The sequence below is a fragment of the Maniola jurtina genome, chromosome 14 (genome assembly GCF_905333055.1).
Source record: "Maniola jurtina chromosome 14, ilManJurt1.1, whole genome shotgun sequence".
Lineage (NCBI taxonomy): Eukaryota > Metazoa > Arthropoda > Insecta > Lepidoptera > Nymphalidae > Maniola > Maniola jurtina.
The window spans coordinates 12,966,872-12,987,127 of NC_060042.1; the positions used below are offsets into that span (position 1 = coordinate 12,966,872).

The following is a 20,256-nucleotide window of genomic DNA, read 5'->3' on the forward strand; positions in this document are numbered from 1 at the left end:
CCAACAGGATCCTTATTACTAAGCCTTGTCTCATCCTGTAGGTTCGAACATACGGGTTACCTGCAATGACTTCTATGTATACTAGTATACATAGAAGTCATTGGTTACCTGGGAGAGATCACTTTAGTGATAAGGTCGCCCTTTGTATTTGTATAAGTGTATCATTTATTATTGTCTTTCTATTTTTGTGCAATAAAGTTGTTTAAATAAAATAAATAAATAAATAAGCCCCCGCCGTCCGCCTGTCCGTCTGTCTGTCAGTGGGCTGTATCTCATGAAATGTAGAAGGTAGATAATTGAAATTTTGAAAGATTGTGTATTTATATTGCCGCTATAACAGTAAAATATAATGAAAATAAAATAAATAAAGGGGGCCTCTATACAAGAAATGTGATATTTTTAAAGCGTCTTTTTTGTTTTTTAAACCAAAATACCTATTTAAAAAGTACATAATTTTCAATTTTGTGCGATGATATGGAACCCTTTGTGCGCGACTCCGACTCGCGCTTTCTATTGTATATTTCTATTGTAGCGTATAAGTTGCTTTCGAAGTAAATATACCATATTCTGTACCATATTAGTACTCTGAAATAGGGTTCATTATTGTCTATTTCAAATATGCCATACCTAGTCCCACTGCCTACCTGCTCTGTAAAAGGGTCCATTATTATTTTCTATTTTCAAATACACCATATTAATACGATGTAATAGGGTTCATTATTGTCTATTTTCAAATATACCTTTTTATTACTTTGTAATAGGGTTCATTATTGTCTATTTTCAAGTATTATCGCCTAAAGATAGGCGCTTAAGTTATTCGAAATTCGCTGCAAATGTAACTTTGTAATCACGCAAGTTTGCAATCTTTTTATATAGGTTTACAAAGTTACTTATGCAGTAATAAATAAAAATAAGTATATCTTGAAAACGGGACTGAAATTCAGGCATTTTTAAATTTTTCCTTGCTTTATACTCTAAACACTAACTGTGTGCAAAATTTGAAACTTGTAGGTCTGCTAGAAGTACCTTAGAATTTTGATGATCGGTGAGTGTGTCACTTACAGAATCAAGGAACTTTGACTTGTAATAGTTCTTAAACTACTGGTTCAAATTAAATGTAATTTGGGCATATACCTGGTTTTACTATGTCCTCTTGGTCACTGAAAATTCAGACTTCTAGCTTTATCTCCAACGAAGTTACAGGGGGGTGGAAAGCGACACGAATGGGTTCGAGAAAAGGATGTTACGGTGTACCTCTAGCTCGACTTGGCCGGAGGCACTACCGTGCCTCCAGATAATGATAACGTAAGCGACTAATCATCTCCGTAGTGCAGACAACTTGAAATAACGTTATGTCACTAAGTCAGATGTTAGATTATCTGCTGAGGTTACTCAGTGATAGATAATTCTTTAATTTTTCTCATAGATATTTATTTAAATCTACGAACAGAACCTATATGTCACAATTAGAATTTGGATAAGTGCGTTCTTATAACATCCCAGAATCCATGTTGTCACTGATTTTATATAAAGTAGATTAGATACCCCATGTTTAAATTTAATAAGTTAAAAATCATACTTACAATACCAATGATAGTTGCCACACCAAATATGCCCAACATGAGAGATCCTTGAGTTTCAGAGTACCCATTTTCTACCATGAATGGAGATATATAGAAATAGGGTACGATGAACCAAATGAACAAAACCAACGTGGATAGATTCATCATGAGGAAGTGAAACTCAGTAAACATATTGAAGTCAAATGTCTTGTTTATCATACGGATGAATTTTTTCCAACAAGTCTGAAATAAAATATTTTTTTACAAAATGCATATACTTAGATATTATAAAAGGAATCAGATAAGATTTAATGTTTCCAATTACCTCTTCTACCGGATCTTCCACAGACCACATGGAGTTTTTATAGATGTCAGGACATGACGATGCACGTAATTTGTATTTAGCAATGTTCATCATAGCACCACGATGCATAATAGAGTTTCGATGTACTCGTATACCCTTTAGATAATGATGATCAGTTTGAATCTGCCTGGAAAACCAGTCCTGGCGCGCTTGTTTCGGAGTAATAACAGCAGTACGATTCTCTGGAATCGGCTGTAACAGTTTCTCTTTGACCACTTCTAGCTTCTTATCAAAATCTTTCTTTTGTTTCTTTTTGAGCTTTGCTTTTTTATTTGAGTCAGTTGGTAGTTTTGTTTCTGAACTGCTTTTTAGAAGAAGTAAAGAAGGATAGTTCTGTAGAATGATGTTGTAGAGACGTTCATTAGAAGTGATTTGGTTGAAAACTTCAGGTGGAAGCTGCAAAAAATATTCAAATTATTCAATATCATTTATCAAAATACCTGTAAAAATAAATGGAACATTCATTAGTATATTTTATTTACCTTTTCATTTTGTTGTAAAAATGTTGGTAAATCAATAACAGAGCTAACTTTCTGATTATGTATGTCAGCATTTCTTTTGGTTACTGCCTCTACATTTTCAGCTTCAGCTATAGCTGACACTAATTGCGCTAGAATGTGTTCAGGAGTCGCCCCACTGTTTACCATCGTCTTAAGTTCTTCGGCATCAGGATACATAGACTCCCCACCACCTGATCTTGCCGAAATTGACGTGGAACTCGAAGCTCTCTTAGTTTTACTTAATTTCCTATTTTTTTTCTGTTCTAGAATCAACCATTCAGGGTCTCTCATTACCGCACCACATACACAAACATTAAGTACTGTGCCAGCTAAAAGCATCAATGTACCTCTCCATCCAAATTCATTTAGTAAATATGTTGTCAACGGCGAGTATACAAATGTACCAAATCCAACTCCACATGATCCCAAGCCTACAGCTAAATTGCGACGTTTCTCGAACCAATATGCTATTGAAACGACAGCGGTTACGTACAACAGCCCCATACCAAGCCCAGCAATAATACCGTAAGTTATATACAAGACTTCTACAGTATTACTATATGATGCCGCTATAAATCCTACAGTTGAGAATAAGCCACCAAGAATTGTCATATTTCTGCATCCATATCGATCTACTAGTGCGCTCATGATAGGTCCTGCTATTAAAGGAACTGAAATGAATAAACTCCCAATGAGGGAAGTCTTCGCTTCACTCGTTTCAAAATGTTCTACAAACTTGGTTTGCAGCAATCCATATGAAAAAGCGAGTCCATCAGCTACGGTGGCAATGAGAAAAGAAGCCGCAACCACAACCCAGCCCCATCCTCCATCAGGTATTTGTGGTTCCTGGTCTTGCGGTGCATTACTGGAGCAAATACTGTCAGCATCTCCCAATCCCAAGAATTTAACTCTTTCATTTGTTGATTTTGTATCTTCATCACTTCTGTCGTCCTTGTGAAAAGCTACAGTTAAAAGGTTGTCATTTGATTCTTCCGTCTTCACTGAATTAATTTTATTCAGATCATTTTTAGAGCTACCTACATCTCGCAGCTCATGCCTCTCATCATTGACAGAATCGATGTATTTGATATCATTATTTATGGTGAGTAACGGAGACGTAGTCTTCTCCTCTTCAGATGGTACTTTCGGTTCATACTTGAAAACTTGTTCGTTACCTGGGATGCCATTTGCGTAGGTTCTTTCCGTGTCCATTAGTGCCGACAGGCGCTTTTAAGTACGAATTTAAGTACTCGTGTTCGAGTCTTTCTGTATCTAAAAATTGTAAGTAAGAAATGTAGGTAAGTATATAAATAATTTTTTTATGACTAAATACAAAATACTTATGACAAATTAAAATAAAATACTTAAGTAAGTTTGTTAAGTTTTACTGTAGTTTAAAAATATTACTTAAAATATATTAAAAAGATAAAAACCTTATGACACAGAAGAATTTGGATTCACAATCCAAATGGTGATTGCTCTACGTTGAGACAATCAGTTCTCGCGACCAATGTCTTAATCTTGGATCACGGGCTGAATAGCGACAAGGGCTTTTCGAAATACAAAGTGTTAGAGCGCAGGGATTGTAACTTGTGGAGTTCATCAAGGACCGGCTAGTCCTCGATATCAGGTTTTTAAAATATGCACTTTTGAAAGTATGTCCTTTATAAAGATTTTTAGATGCTTTCTTTGCTTTTCTTGACATAGATTCAAAGTTTTTTCTGCAACATTTCAAACGACGCCAGCAAATAAATCTGAAACAATAGAAAGTCAAATTAACGAATTATGTAGAGGGATTTTCCGAGTTTTATTTCAAGGTCAAATTCAACTTTTGTATGATAATACATTGACATTTTTTATATCCATCATTATGTAAACATTTGTTGATAATAATTTTATAGGTCTTTCAGATAACGATTAAGAAGTAAAAAATGTAAGTACCTAGTCATAACTTATACCTTAAACATTATTAGGTAGGTAAGATCCAGTTTTACTACACGTAATAAAATAATGTTGCGGACAGAAAATAACTTCACACCTACCTGACAACTACGTAAATAATAAATGAATAGAGATGTAATAATATAAATAAATAATACATACCTATTGGTATTTTATCAGTAATATTGCCTATATTATTATTAAGTAGATATAAGTGTTTTATTTCCAAAAATACCGTGCTCTTTTATGATGACGGTGTGACGGATGGTACAACTTTTATGATAATATGCACGCGCCTTTAAAAAACTCAGCGCGTATTACCGCAGATGAATAATAAATAATAATATTTTATTTTAGTTTGGAAGTTTGTATATTATTTTAGTTCTAAATTTAAAAATAAGTTCATCATTGTTAAAAATAACGCTCCATTATGGATCTTAATTTATGTCAAGACTACAAATCCGGAAAATAGATTCTACTGGGAAGAGCCGGTAAAGAACTCATCACCTAGGTGCCTTCTTTATAGTTTACAGACTTCAAAAACCTTTATTATTACGGCGTTTTATAATCGACCGTACCTACCTACGTAATTTCTTTACAATAAATACACGGCTATAGTTACATTTTCTTTGAATTTAACTAGATCGAACTGCATGTGTAGACCTCGGTATTTTAATTAAATTAAGTATTTACGTACATAATGAAAAAATCAAGGAAATCCACAGATTAAGCAAAACTAGACTCAACCAGTTTGAGTTTTTCAACGGCTTCTAGAGGTAAGTAGGTAGTTACTAAGTTACCGAGACAGTAAAATTAATTATGTCCATTCAATGCAATTTTGTGCAGGATATAGGAAATCATTATCAGGGCTCCGTAGCTAAAGGGTGCGAACGGTACATATTACTAAGCCTCCGATGTCCGCTGTTCGTCCGTCTGTCTGTCTGTCAGCGGACTGTAGGTATCTATCTCATTAACAGTAATAGGTAAAAGTTTCACAGATTGTGTATTTCTATTATAACAACTAAGACCGACTTAGGTACCTAAGTTCTAATAAAAATTTCAAGATGGCCACCATGTATGATAAAAAAATTAAAAAGTGCATAATCTTGTACGATGGTACGGACTACGGAACCCTTCGTGTGCAAGTCCGATTGAATTTTGACTGGTTTTTTATCCTTCTGTAACTATTTATTTATTTACCTGGGTCACAAGTCATCAACCTAGGTTAGGTAGGTGCTTACTTAGCAGTTTTATTAAACCTGCCCACAATAATAGCCCCCTCCTATATTTTTAACCCCCGACCCAAAAAGAGGGGTGTTATAAGTTTGACGTGTGAATCTGTGTATCTGTCTGTGGCACCGTCGCTCCTAAACTGATGAACCGATTTCAATTTAGTTTTTTTTGTTTGAAAGGTGGCTTGATCGAGAGTGTTCTTAGATATAATCCAAGAAAATCGGTTCAGCCGTTTGAAAGTTATCAGCTCTTTTCTAGTTACTGTAAACTTCACTTGTCGGGGGTGTTATAAATTTTTAATTTAGACTTGTATTTTAAGTAGGTACTTATTGGTTTCTAATTGAGTAGATCAGTTAATAAACTGTAAATAAAACACTTAATCCTAAAGGAGCTGGCGGACAATACGCTGTCATTTGTACAATTTTATTCTGATTTTTAAAAAAACAATCCGGATGTTTATGTGGCCCACTATTAGGTACCTACCTAAGTCAGAACTCATTTCCAAGCAAAACAGTCTAGAGTCTAGACTCTACTATTGAGTTGAATGTTCGTGATTTACATCAAAACGGTACAATTACAGCAAAGCTTCTTTCATTCATTAAATTACTTAACACCTTTTAATCTAATTACTTACACCGTTTTGTTCACTAGCTCCAAAGTCATGTAAACAATATTACTTTAATTTGAGTATCTACTAATGCATTACATTAATCATTGTTGGAATTACAACTTTATTGTAATACATAAAAATACATAAACGATTGCCAATTTGCCACCATTCATATTCAAAGCAAAATGTAAATCGGTACGATAACGGGAAAGGGACAGCTACATTTTACATATTTCGCCAGCAAAGACTCTTACGTATGCTAGAAAAGGACAGACAGACTCAATTCATACGCAAGATTAATGAACTTTAAGTCAAGGACGCTCAACTTGGACCGTTTTATTCGCGACCTGATTTTGTTATTATTGCAAATTACATTATTTATGCACAAAAGGATTTTTGTTTATGTAGGTACCTTTATGAAGATTTAGGTTTTCAAAAATCCTGGAAGTCATTAATTTTCCTGGATACCTACAAGGTACTTATTTATATTTTATGTGCCTCCAGCATGCAAGATATCTTTGTGCCAAAAGTACCTATATTTACTTATTTGTGTGTGTGTGAAAAGGCTGAAAAGATCATTTTTTTAACGGGCGCATTTTCTTTGCTCTCTATTTTTCTAGTAGGTGCCTAATATAAGTTGCCCTTAAAAATAAATACGTACTACTTAAGATATTATTATTCCTACTTACCCTAGTTATATTATATTATTATGTATAATATAATAGGAATTAGAAAAGAAATAACATTGTTTTCCTGTACAAATTCAAACTAAGTCACTATGTACTTATTTTATATTGCCTACCGGTCTACATAACAGCATAAATAAAATTATTATATTTAAGTAGGCACTACCCAGGTAAGTATTTATAATACCTAATCACTTCGTCTACGGTCAAACGCTTGGTCGGCCGTTAAGTGTAGTAATAACTACGTTAGTACTATTATAATATATTCTCTGTAACTAGGCAGAAACCTAAGTACCTACGTGGTAATTTTCCATTGGACTTGAGTGGATTTTGGCTTTGCATGATGTAACCATGCAACAATGTCATGTAACCTTACGCCGTTTGCGTCCATAATCATTTATATTTTGTTGCCATAACAAAGTTATAGCTGTAAGTTTTGCTTTACTTTTACTTATACTTTTTTGCACAGACCATTTGAGTGGCATGATAATTCTAAATGACTGATTTACTTGTTACCTGTTGAGAAGTTCTATCATACATCTCCTAAAGTATTGATCAGATCTTTACTAAAAAATAAAATCTACTAGAAAGTACAACCTTTGTAAAAAAATAAGGGGTATGGAAAATTGAAAAAACTTCATTCCCTATGAACCCTTGCTTTTGGGATAAAAACTATGCCATAATAATTTAAAAAAAAAATAAGAAAATACTGTTTTTGGCTCTATATCATCAATAATGTAATCGATATTTTAATCCATAAATATATTTAATGTTCAGTACAGGAATCGTCCAGTTAAATTATACTATATATTAATATATAAGTAGGAATAGACTGTAGGCAAAACTTTTTGTCATTAAAATGTTTGGTTTATCAAACCGGAATGATAATGACTTATGAAAGCCAATAAACCAAGGCTAGCAACTTTTTATGAAAGGATGACACCCGATATTATTGATAGTGATAACACCCAATAAACTTCTGAAGTGCTGGTATAGGATGCAATTTTATGCATTTCATATATTTTATAACCCTGTAGAATGTAGATATTATAAATTAAAATAATATACCTACCTAATTGTTACTCCAATGAATTAGTCATTTATTATTTTTATAAACACCATGGGTAGGGGTACCTACTGCAAAGTTAAATAGGATATTCTTAAAGTTGATGTAATGAGGAGCTGGCAAACAAAATGGTGTAACTAATTCCACTATCAAAATACTTTTATTTTTTCATCCTGATTTTTTTGGGTTTGGGTTTTTTGGGAAAACGGTCTAGCTAAATTTGAGTCCAAAGTTCATGAGTTCATTACTGATTTCTGAGCTTCTGAATTCATTTTACATCGATGTTTCTAAGCAAAACGGTCTAAAACTGTGCTAAATGCAGTCGAAAGTTTGTGATTTCCATCAAAACGATAAAGTTTCAACAGCTTTCTTTCAGTTTGTTGTTCCTGTTGTAAAATTTAATTAGGTGCAATTACATCGTTTTGTTCGCCAGCTTCCCAAAATATAATGTTAGCTTTTTTTGCATTTGAAACCCCAAAATTCAATTCGATATTGTAGGAAAACCTGAATTCAAACCACTCTATGCCTCAAAAAAAGAATGTATCGGTAGAGACTTTACGTATTTGCATTTTTCGTACAATGGTGAGTAATGGTACTTACAGTATTTTAAATAGACATTAAAACCTACTTATATTTTAGTTTAAAAAATTGGTTAGTAAGTATAAGTACCAATTTTATTTTTAAATAAAGTAATTTTAATTACAATATGAGCGTCTGGCTGATTTCATTATAGGTAATTAACATTTTTTATGGAATTCAACGGACGCATAGCAGTCATGACACCAGCCAAGTTTAATTAATGTGCTGCGCCGACATTTTATCGCGTTGCTCTTCTTACTAATAGCTTTGTCCTTTTCAGTAACGCCACCACATACCTCAGCATCGAGATGCAGGACGCTGGATTACTATCTGGGTAGGTATCTACTTATTCTTGCAACACTGTGTTGCAACATTAGCATTATTTGTATATTCTGAGTTAGCTTTAGTTTAGTGTCTAGTAAACTCAGATCTATAATAAACGTATCTAGATCAGGTTCTGTATCCGAGCTATACCTAGACCTTCTGTTCAGAATGTGACGCCATTTTTATGTAAAATAAGTTTCATCCTTTGTTAACCGCGACCATATTGTGAGGACCTAGCTAGAAACATATTTTGATTCAATATATTTTCCATTAGAACAAAATAATATACATTTTTATTCAAAGTTCCGTTCCAGTGAATTCAATGAATTTTGTTGGGCATAGATTGACCGCTTTTTAGTAACAGGTAGCATAGTCACAGGCAGAATAGTCCTTTTTCACTAAGACATTAGGGATCGTGACGTTTTAGCATCATCCATTCCTTTCATCCTCAACCTTTTACTTCACCCTGTTCAGGTATTAGGTACCTACTACCAAGGTAGGTAATTACAAATAATTTAAGGAGCTAGCGAACACTATGTTTGTACATTTCTGATAAAAATATTTTTTTTTTGTTTAGTCCGGATTTTTTCAAAGACCTGAGCTCATTTTCAAGCAAAACAGCCTAAAACTGTGCTAAAAATGAGTCCAAAGTTCATCACTGAAAACAAACTTGAACTCATTTCTAAGCAAAACGGCCGACCTAAAACTATATACTAAAATACATCGATGACTAAAACAGAGTTCCGAGTGCATGATTTCGGTCAAAACGGTACAATTACAGTAGTTTTAACAGTTTCATTCAGTTTTTTGAACCTCCTGTAAAATTTTATTTACCTAGTGTAATTACACCATTTTGCTCGCTTTACATACCTATTTTAGTTTTATTATATTTTGTCTAGATAGAAAAGTAGGTAGGTACTACTTAATATTATTCACCTAACCTAAAACCGATACACATGGTAGCATGTAACCTACCTATATGTACCTATATTATGTTTGTAAACAAATTGAAGTTAGTGTGAGTTAAATAATGTCAAACGGTTTAAAACCTGTGATAGAACTTACTAGGTACATGTACATAAATACATACCGACCACATAATAACGAGTGAATGTAGATAGGAACTGTAGTAGCTACATAAAAATTCATTGGCAGGAACGTAGAACGTTTAATATAAGTAGCAAAACTAGAATACGAAAACTTACCGTAAAACTCCAAAAGGAGCAGTGAAACCTTTTTTGTACGAAGAATGCACAATTATTCCGTCTGGCAACAAATATTACGAAAATAGAACGCGTTCCCAATTCGAAAAAGGAACAATTTAATGATGCACGCTGATATATAAGAGGATGACGTCAGCAGTCCCGTGTAAGCTGTAAACTATCTGAACTGAACAAAGCGCACACGTCTGGACGATAGCGCGTCGACCGACTGTATGAAGTATGAACTTCTGAGTTCTGATTCTGAACGTGAACACTGAATCGTGGTTTGTGAGTGTGAATACTGACTATATGTTATGTGAATCAGCCTGATGCACTGCCCTCTACAAATACAAGTACGCTGGACGTGCGATTGCTGACCTGTTGTTGAAGCAACTAGATTTTCACTATTTTGGCGCTGACAGCAGTGAGTATCATATGAGCGTTCTTGGAACTAAATGTGAAATTGGTGAGAAATCTGTCAACACATGAAGACCATATTTTGACACAAAACGTCAATTTTAAATCTCGGTACGCTCGGCGTGGCGTTTCGAATCAACTCAAAAATAACTGTCATTTTGTATGGTCTGTCTCTTCCAGCGTATTTGTATATGTTCATTTCATTGGCCTTATTGTCGTTATGTGAATGTGTGTAAGGCATGGGCACTTAGAAATTTCCAAAAAAATTAATGGACTCTAGCCTTCAAAGTTCAAACCCAAAGGACCACCCGAGGTCCAGACTCGAGAGATGCACAAACGGTGTTTTTCACTCTTTTCAATGTGACATTTTGTGGTAAGCTCTCAATCGGACAACAATCGGATGAACCGATTTGTATAGGTACCTACCTGCTTTCTTCTGTTTAAAAATTCTTGCCTTAGTTTAGTACTAAACAAGACTAGGATTATAATTAGCTTAGTTAAGTACATATAATTATATTGTGTTGGAGTGTGACAATACAATATGACTCATGTCAGAGATTTAATGACCCTAAAGAACCCAAACACAAGTAGAGGTCTGCTTAAATACTTGGGAAAATTCTATACAAACGTGATATAATCACGTAGTATGTGCGCAAGCAGCCAGCTATGTTATCGAAATCGTACCTACATCGATTTAACTTTCCATGTAACCAGCCAATGTACCACCATTAATTATGTCAGATTAAGATTGACATTCTGCTCGTATAAATCGATAATGATAACGCTTAATTTACTTTCCGCAGTAATGATAGAGACGGAACATCTTTCTGACTCTATCACTCATGTTTTATAGAAAACGAATAAATAAACGACCGTAAAGTCGTTTGACATGATTTCTAGTTTCTACCTGGCTCTACCTTGGCATACCTTCTAGAATTTTCTCCGAACGGCTAATAATAGTATCGTCTTTGTATCCCATGAGCCGTACTCTTTTAATAAGCCCTGTTTACTTGGAGAACATCAGTTTTTATATTATTATCTACCTACTAGGTAGGTAGGTACATAATTTGCAAAAAAGATTCAATTCGATCTTCGACCCATCAAATAAAACTCTAACCAACAAACTGAATTTATTTATTAACCGCCAGATGCAAAGCATTAGGAACTTCCGGATTTCAGAAATTGGCTCAAATGAATGAAAAACAAATTCATCATTCCACGCGCCGCGGCTAGCCTTCGGTCGAGAGGTTTTTATGAACACATTACATGAAGTTGGCTTCTCTCCAGATCCATGCTTGTGCAAAAGTGTGTCTGTCTGTCTGCTGGTTGACAAAATTTGGTACAGAGATAGCTTGCAACCCGGAGATGGACATATGGTTTTTTAATTTATAAACTGGCGCTTGGCTACAATCAGTCAGTAAACTAAGCTGGAGCGCACTTGCCTAGAAGATTCACTCTTGAAGAAACCCATATTAAAATTGGAGGGGAAAACTGATGCTGGAAGGGCGTTTCATATTCCGTTTTATTTTTTGTCCCAGAAAATCAAATAGTTCCCACAAGATTGTAAAGAATGCGCGTGCGTTATTTACTGACAAACATTGTAAAACAGTGAAGCATACTATGGGTACCTACGTATTAAGTATCTACCTCCGCAATATGATAATATTATCAGGAACGCTTACAATGGACAATGAATCGAAATTGTTTCCTTTCATCATACTCAATACTGAAATGCAATATGATGCAGCCAGTGACGTATGACCTACCTACAAAGTACCTAGTCCTACGTTATAGAAGTCTTCAGTTCATGGTTTTGATCAATGAACTCATTTTCAAACGAAAAGGCCACCTAAAATTGAGTCCAAAAGTGATTTCGAGCAAAACGGTACAATTACAGTAAAATTCGAACAGCTTTATTCAGTTTTTGGCTTTTCCTGGGGCCTTAATGTTTTGTCAGTTTCATACAAGTTTTATATGAACATGTTAAGACAATATTAAAACATTACTACTTAAAGCGATGGTAGTAAGACCCCTGTATAAAGGTATTTCGTGCAGTTACACCGTTTTGTTCAAAAGTTCCACAATTTATTTTTTTAGGTCCAGGGCGCGGCTTTGCATAAAAACAAAAGAAGCCTGCATCCAGTTGGGTGCAGTCATGACCAGTTTTCGCCGAGGACGTCCATCTACATAACAGTGCAACCGACAATGATGTTGACACACTTCGGTAATAAGCTCTTGTTGCTCTTGTTATACGTTTCTCGTTATCAAAAGGAATGTTGGGTATGATGTTATGTACCGTACCCAGTAAGTATAGGTACCCATGGATGGTGTACTTCCACAATTTGGCACGTACTAGGTACATACTATGTAAATGCAACTTTAAACAAATGTAAATCAAAAATTTTCAACACCCCCGACAAATCATTTTCTAATAAATAATTATGTATATCTAGGCAACGTCCATCTTGACAGCTTGACATTTGTCAATTGACTCTTGAATATTATGAACCTAAGGGTTATCTAACCTTCTTTTCTACAAAAAAACTAGAAAAGAGCTGATAACTTTTAAACGGCTGAACCGATTTTCTTGGATTATAGCTAAGAACACTCTCGATCAAACCACCTTTCAAACAAAAAAAAGTAAATTAAAATCGGTTCATTCGTTTAGGCGCTACGATGCCACAGACAGATACACAGATACACAGATACACAGACACACAGATACACAGACACACAGATACACAGATACACACGTCAAACTTATAACACCCCTCTTTTTGGGTCGGGGGTTAAAAACTGCATCGGTCTCAGCTACAAAACATTATATGGACTCATTCCTCCCAGTGCACCTACTCCTCGTCACTTCTGTATACATCTCGCTTTAGGTTTCTCCTAAATAATGGTGCTTATAGGGTTTAATTTAGCTTCTAAGTGTATCTACCATAAGGCAGGGCAAAAGTCAACTAGAAAAACAATAGTAAATAATAAAATAATTAGTAAATATTTCAATACGGAACCCTCTGCTAACACAAAAGCACTTGACGGTTTTATGTATTTACCTACAGCGCCGCGCCCGATTAACTGTTTTGTTCAGTGCCAGACAAACAAAAAAATACATTTTTTACATGTATTGAGAGGCTAATCTTTTAAAATTATATACTTAGACGAATCTAAATCCATGCGATTACGAACTAACTACTTATTAAGACAGGGTACCCATCTCGACCTGTCGCGTAATATAGGCACCCATTTTTTCATCTCCAAGAAATAAAAACAAAAAACGTCCAGGCTTTGAAAGGTTTCCAAAACAATCCACGAGGTCATATTTTATTTGTACGCATATTTTTGCAGTCATCGTCCAAACGTCCCGTGCAATGTTACTCTTTCGCTGACCATACACGATCAAGTCACAAATTGTTTTACCGTCAAGTTTGAAGCGGACTTGAAGCGGCGTCCAGTCAACTGATAGCCATACATCGTCAAGTGCGCATTATGTCCTGGCCACGTTAACGGCCAACAACGCGGTGTTCAACGGCTTTTCCCGTTAAACGTAGACATAGCCACGATCTACCTCAGAATACATAACAGTCCAGGGATCAACGTAAAACGGCATTCACAATGCCGTTTGGCGATAGACGATTTTAACCCCTACTGTAGTGGCTACTCAGTTTAACGAGTTGATTATCACGATAATTATGGCGTTGTTGGGCATTGACGCAACATAACATAATACATACCATGCCATAAGCACATGAATGCAGAATAATAGCCATGCACACCGTCAAGATTACTGGACGCCGCGCTGCTTCAAGTCGTTGAAAAATTTAACTCTAGAATTAATTCAAGAATTAATTCAATGCTTCAATCTATTGCTTTGACGGTAAACTTGCATGCCCAGGGCCAGCGATAGGCACTTTCTGCATGGTTGCATGCGACCTTGATTTGGTTTTGCCGTTACTATCCTATTTTTTCTTGCTGTATTTTTCCACCATCAGGCTTTCAATTAAATGGTCTGTGAAAATAGAGTTCCTTATACGGAGGTACGAATTATCATACTTATCTGTAAGCGTAGAATAAATTACAATAATACCTACTAGGTATCCGTATTCCGCTTACCTTTGTTACTATATTAACATAGTACTGTGGTACTATTATGTTATTCTGTGCTATTAATAGAAAAATCATCATTCCTTTGTATGTCTGCCTAAAGGTACTCAATAGGTATCTAGAGAATTAGGTAACTAGAAAGCGTTGATGTCGAAACTATGGGGTGCCATCTCTTCAAGTAGATACCTACCTAGGTAGATGTTTTTTGAATTTAAAAGAAATAAAAACAAAAAACATCCAGATTACGAAAGGTTTCCAATCAGTTTCCAATACAATTCACGAGGTCATATTTTATTTATACATTTTTACAGTCATCGTCCAACGAACGTCCCACCCATACGAAATTACCCATATAATAAAAATAAAAACATCCAGCCAAACTTCGAAAAGTTTTCAAAATAAATAAATGCACGAGGCCATGTTTTTTTAGGTAGGTACCTATACATTTTTGCAGTCATCGTCCAATGTCCCGTGCAACGTTACCCTTTACACTCAATATCACGTTCAACGTCTCAACGTCTCAAGGCATCACCGAAATAGCGTAAACCGTGAGGCCTTGACGTCATTTGGCAGCCACGTCTCCAGATTTTCGTATCGGATTTGGCGGCAGATGCGACGGTTTTCGTTATATTTTAACACCTTCGCGTTGAGATGTAACAAATTGCTCCATCCTAGGTACTAGGTACATAAGTATCCAATATTAGCCATGCTAATCATGACTATTACTCCCCTTTCCCCTCCAATTAAGCGTAAAGCTTGTGCCAGGAGTGGGTACGACAATAAAATTAGTGCAACGGGTGCGGTTTGAACCGCCGACCTTTCGGAATTCAGTCCGCTCCTCAACCGTTGAGCTATCGAGGCTTCGAAATTATTGATACCTACCTTATACCTACTTGATTATTATTTTCTTGAAGACATAGGTAATGTCGATTTAGTTAATTCCGAACAATTACTACATATCAACAGTACTAGGTTATTAACCTTAACCTACTAACTACTGCTGATAGTAATTGTTGGCTACTGTCGATTCTAGCATACTCCTCACAACTTTTCGGAGTTGTGAAAGTTTTAAGCAATTAAGTACCGATCTCTTGCTTCAACGGGTAAGACAAACAGCACGAGAAAACCTGCATGACCATGCATGTAAGTCCGCCTAAAAATACTACCTACTACAGCTAATTAAATAATAAGAAGCCGTGAAAACAGCTAAAACTGGAGCAAATGACGTCATTTGGCACACGCACCCTCCAGCCGAGCTGCTTCCCTAAATATAACCCAAATTGCTAGATACTATCCTACTGTCTAATTCATCACCATAATTCATTCGACTCATATAATTATTATGGCTTTGTTAGTCTAAGATTTGACTCTTACCTAATCGTTCGAATTTTACTTCCATAACCTGTATTAAGCTACATTATGCTACCAATTTTATTCAATCAGCCTGTTCAATGCCATCAATTAATCAACCACTGTTGGTCATAGCTTGAGACATCAAACGAATTGCAGGGAGCCGCTGGATCCAGGCGGCGCGACACCGTGGCGTGTGGAACTGTGGAAGTCCCTACAAGAGGAAACCTAGAGCAAGAAAATCTTGTCTTACTTTTATTGTCTTTGCCTTTCACATCTTCATAATAGGTTGGTACTTGGTAGGTAATATTCCATTTATTTCATGACAACCTCGCCTCGTTCGTTAAAATAACAAGCAATCCATAATAATATTATGATAGGCATCATGATCACATTCTTCGATTATTATTTATTATTGATCGTAGATGAGAACGTGTGTTCATATTCCTCCAATGTTATTAAAAATATTGAAAGGAATTTATGTTGAACATTGACTGTTATTCCTTCAATGTTATGAATTTACCATGAACTCGCTGAAACTATAAATAGCTAAATCTGCAATGTAGGTACTGTCTAAATCTTTACTTTCATGCTAATATTACTATAAATGGGAAAGTATGTCTGTCCGTCTGACTGTCCGCTAGCTTTTGACGGCCCATCTGTTTAACCGACTTTGACATTTAAGGACAAAAATAACTTTCTTTCCAAAGGACGGACTTAGGCTACTTAGGAATATGTTCCGGAAAATGAAAGTTGCTGTGGGGTTTATAAACAGCACGGGTACCCTATACTAAACCACGGGTTTATTATAAAACCTAAACTCACTGGGAAGTAGTAACGGCCATCAGTTATTTTTATAAATTTTTTATCCGATTGGGTTGATAATGAGTTCAACCTAAACATTATTTCAAAGAATTTCCTTTTCCTCATGACCTTCCTTATTTCTTAAGTCTTGTTTGATTGAGAATGCAGAACCTGTTTCGGAGATTCTTACAATTCAAACAGGTACAGAGATACGACGAGATTTCTAAAAATAGAGTAAAAAATCGGCTTACCATCTTCTTGGCACTGAATTTCATTAGACAAGTAAATTGAGACGGCATTTCCAAATTTTGGGTGTTTGCCACTGACGAATATAACCACGCGATAAATATCCGTTTAAATAACAAATTTCAGACATTTTCTATCATGCATGTTAAGATAATAAGTACCTATAAGTAAGAGCAGAGTCTCCACACTGGAAGACAGCAAAGATCCCCACAATACTGTCTTTGGCGGGTTGTAGGGTGCGGTATGAAATACAGGCTTCATTTTATTTATTGTTTCAAGGTCGAAATAGATAGATAGATAGAACACTTTATTGCACAATAAAACTCATGTTAAGGAACACAACACAGAAAGAAGAAAACTGAAAAAACAATTGTGTGCGTAGGCGGCCTTATTGCTTGGAGCAATCTCTACCAGGCAACCTTAGCAGAAAGGAGAAGCTAGTGTTGGAAAAAGATATTGCTATCGCACATGAATGTACATGGATGCAATTAAAAGATAATAGTGGGTACTGGGTCTGTTATCTGTGACGTTTAATATGCTTGACTAGATCTCAATTAACTGTAAAAATACTTAAATGATTCTGTGCCCCTGAATATCTTATAGGGTTCCGTACCTCAAAGGGAAAAACGAAACCCTTATAGGATCATTTTGTTGTCTGACTGTCTGTCCGTCCGTCTGTGGTGTCTGTCAAGAAAACCTATAGGGTACTTCCCGTTGACCTAGCCTAGAATCATGAAATGTTGCAGGTAGGTAGGTCTTATAGCACAAGTAAAGTATAACAGGTAACGATCCCGGACATAATATGGTTGATGTTGGGTTCAAAGGGTAGAGGGCAATTCTCCAAGCCAAATGATATGGTATTCTGCCCGCGCTGATTGGTTACGTTATGTATTTTTAACCCCCGACCCAAAAAGAGGGGTGTTATAAGTTTGACGTGTGTATCTGTGTATCTGTATATCTGTCTGTGGCATCGTAGCTCCTAAACTAATTACCTGATTTTAATTTAGTTTTTTTGTTTGAAAGGTGGCTTGATCGAGAGTGTTCTTAGCTATAATCCACTAAAATCGATTCAGCCGTTTGAAAGTTATCAGGGGGTGTCGGGGTGTTATAAATTTTTAATTTACACTCGTTAAAGTTATAATTCTTTTCTCTTTTGTAGTCTAAAATATCAATGCTCGGTCCCTTCGATCAAACTCTACCTATCACTATAACTATTTTCAGTTTTCGCTTTTTTACTGCACTTTGGAGTTTAGACGGCGTCCACCACTGTTTATTCGTATTTATTTACGTTTAATTGAGTTCGATAAGGAATAACATACTCGTAGATCTACTATTAGATACGCACTAATGGATATTGTTAGGTTAGGTCAATTACAGAGTAACATATTTGTGTCGACCAACTCTATTACAGGGACGTCCCATCTACTTGATGATTTGAACTTTGATGTTAGTAACTACCTATATTCCAGAGGGTTCTATTTATTACCCGATTGCGCCGAAGGTCAAAAGGATGGTTAAGTTTTTGACCTGTATGTATGTATGTGCATGATCGTTCATATGTCCGGTAGTAACTACTCAACGGTTCAACCGATTTTGATAAATGATACGTCATTGGATTCGTATTGATGGCGCGAGTGGGACTGGGTGGTAAGTACTCTACATTAAGTTCTTAAAAAATCAAAATGGCACCTATGATACAGTTTATTCCAACGCTTCTTCTGCTTGAGGCATTTTGGCTTTCATGCTCATATTGGAAGCGCCAGTGATATTTTTTTTTTTTTTTTTTTTCTTTATTTATTTAAGGGCTTTGATACATTTAAAAGTACATGTCAGCCCTATTATAATCTAATTAAATACAACAATACAACAAAATTCTTAATCTAACAAAACAAGTCTTTCTCACTATCCATAATTTGATTTAGAATTTTAATATTATCCCCAAACCAAACCGAAATATACTTCATAATCTCCTCAATAATTAAACCAATAAATGCTTTAATCTTTTCTTCGAAAGTGCAGTCCGACAAATATATCTCTTTCAATTTTTGAATTAATTTCATATAATTTATGCTACCTTTTTTTCTCTCGAATTTGTTCTTCTCATTGCCTTTGTTTTCATCATCACAATCATCCATGGACATACCTGTATTACTTTCTTTCTTCTCTTCACCACTGCTTCCTGTTTTCGTATTATTCTTATTTCGTTTCCTAATCTTCTTATTTCGTTTTACACGCTGCTTCGTTTCCGTTCTATCTTTTTCTTGTTGACTCTCTTCATCTGTGGATTCTTGCTTTTCTGTGTCCACCAGACCAGGCTGTCTTATTAACACATCTTTGTATGATCTTCCGAGACTTCGATTTTCAGTTACAATTTTAGTCGCAGAAATTTTTTCCTTTTTCGAATGCTCATTATCAGTCTTTTCATTCTCGCTAAGGTACACTGATAAAGCTTTTTTATATGTGTAATTAAAATCTCGCATTATTATTCTAATGTTCTTCTCTTTCAAAAACACTGGACAAGATTTATCTAAGGCCATATGGTTTCCCTTACAATTAACACACTTATATACGGCTATTTCGCAATTTGTATGGTATTCTGTACATTTTGGGCAAACTATTTTCCTGCTTGGACAGAACCGGATAATATGCCCAAATTTCCAACATCCAGTACATTGAGTAACAGGATACATATTATAGGACACCACTTTAAACCTACATCCATATCCACGCACATAAGCCGGTAAGACCGACCCTCTAAAACCTATACGAATTGTCTCACTTTCTATCTATTTTCCTGTGCTTGTTGTACGTTTTAATCTTCGTACAGAGACTATTTCAAGGTCACTTTCCAAATTTTCTTTAATCTCTTCTTCGTCTATATCTAAATCTACATTTCTTATTATGCCATACGATAAACTCATATCATTCAACAGCTGACACCTAATCCCCATATCTACAATTGTTTTGCAATCTACCAATTTCTGTGCACTTTCTCTATTTTCAAATTCAATAGTTATCTTAAACGGACTTTTATATTGAATGGTAATGATATTCAAAATATTTTCCGATCGTAATAATTTTGCAAATTTAAATTGTTTGGGTAAAACTTTTTTATGCGCCAGTGATATTGTGTGGTATAAAATATACATTTTTCTTTGTTTCTGTTAGGAAGCGAACGTCTGTTATCACGGCTCATAAAATAATATCCGTAAACAGAACTGCACTATCCAATATCCTTAGAACATCAGCACTACCTGTTCGTAAA

The 20,256-nt window shown here is 35.3% G+C and overlaps 1 protein-coding gene across 4 annotated transcripts in view; it reads right to left on the bottom strand.

Annotated features, from left to right (window-relative positions):
• Window positions 1-20,256, bottom strand: part of LOC123871824 — a 36,157-nt gene that overhangs the window by 7,104 nt on the left and 8,797 nt on the right. For 3 of the 4 annotated variants that reach the window (XM_045915809.1, XM_045915810.1, XM_045915808.1), the window contains 4 exons: window positions 3,860-4,180; window positions 2,409-3,698; window positions 1,888-2,322; window positions 1,584-1,805 (listed from right to left, as the gene is read on the bottom strand). In XM_045915809.1, the coding sequence (XP_045771765.1) occupies window positions 1,584-1,805; window positions 1,888-2,322; window positions 2,409-3,638 (1,887 nt within the window). In that variant the 5' untranslated portion in view covers window positions 3,639-3,698; window positions 3,860-4,180. Of the gene's footprint in view, window positions 1-1,583; window positions 1,806-1,887; window positions 2,323-2,408; window positions 3,699-3,859; window positions 4,181-10,070; window positions 10,324-20,256 lie in introns of those variants that run through there. The other variant, XM_045915807.1, reaches the window with a different exon arrangement.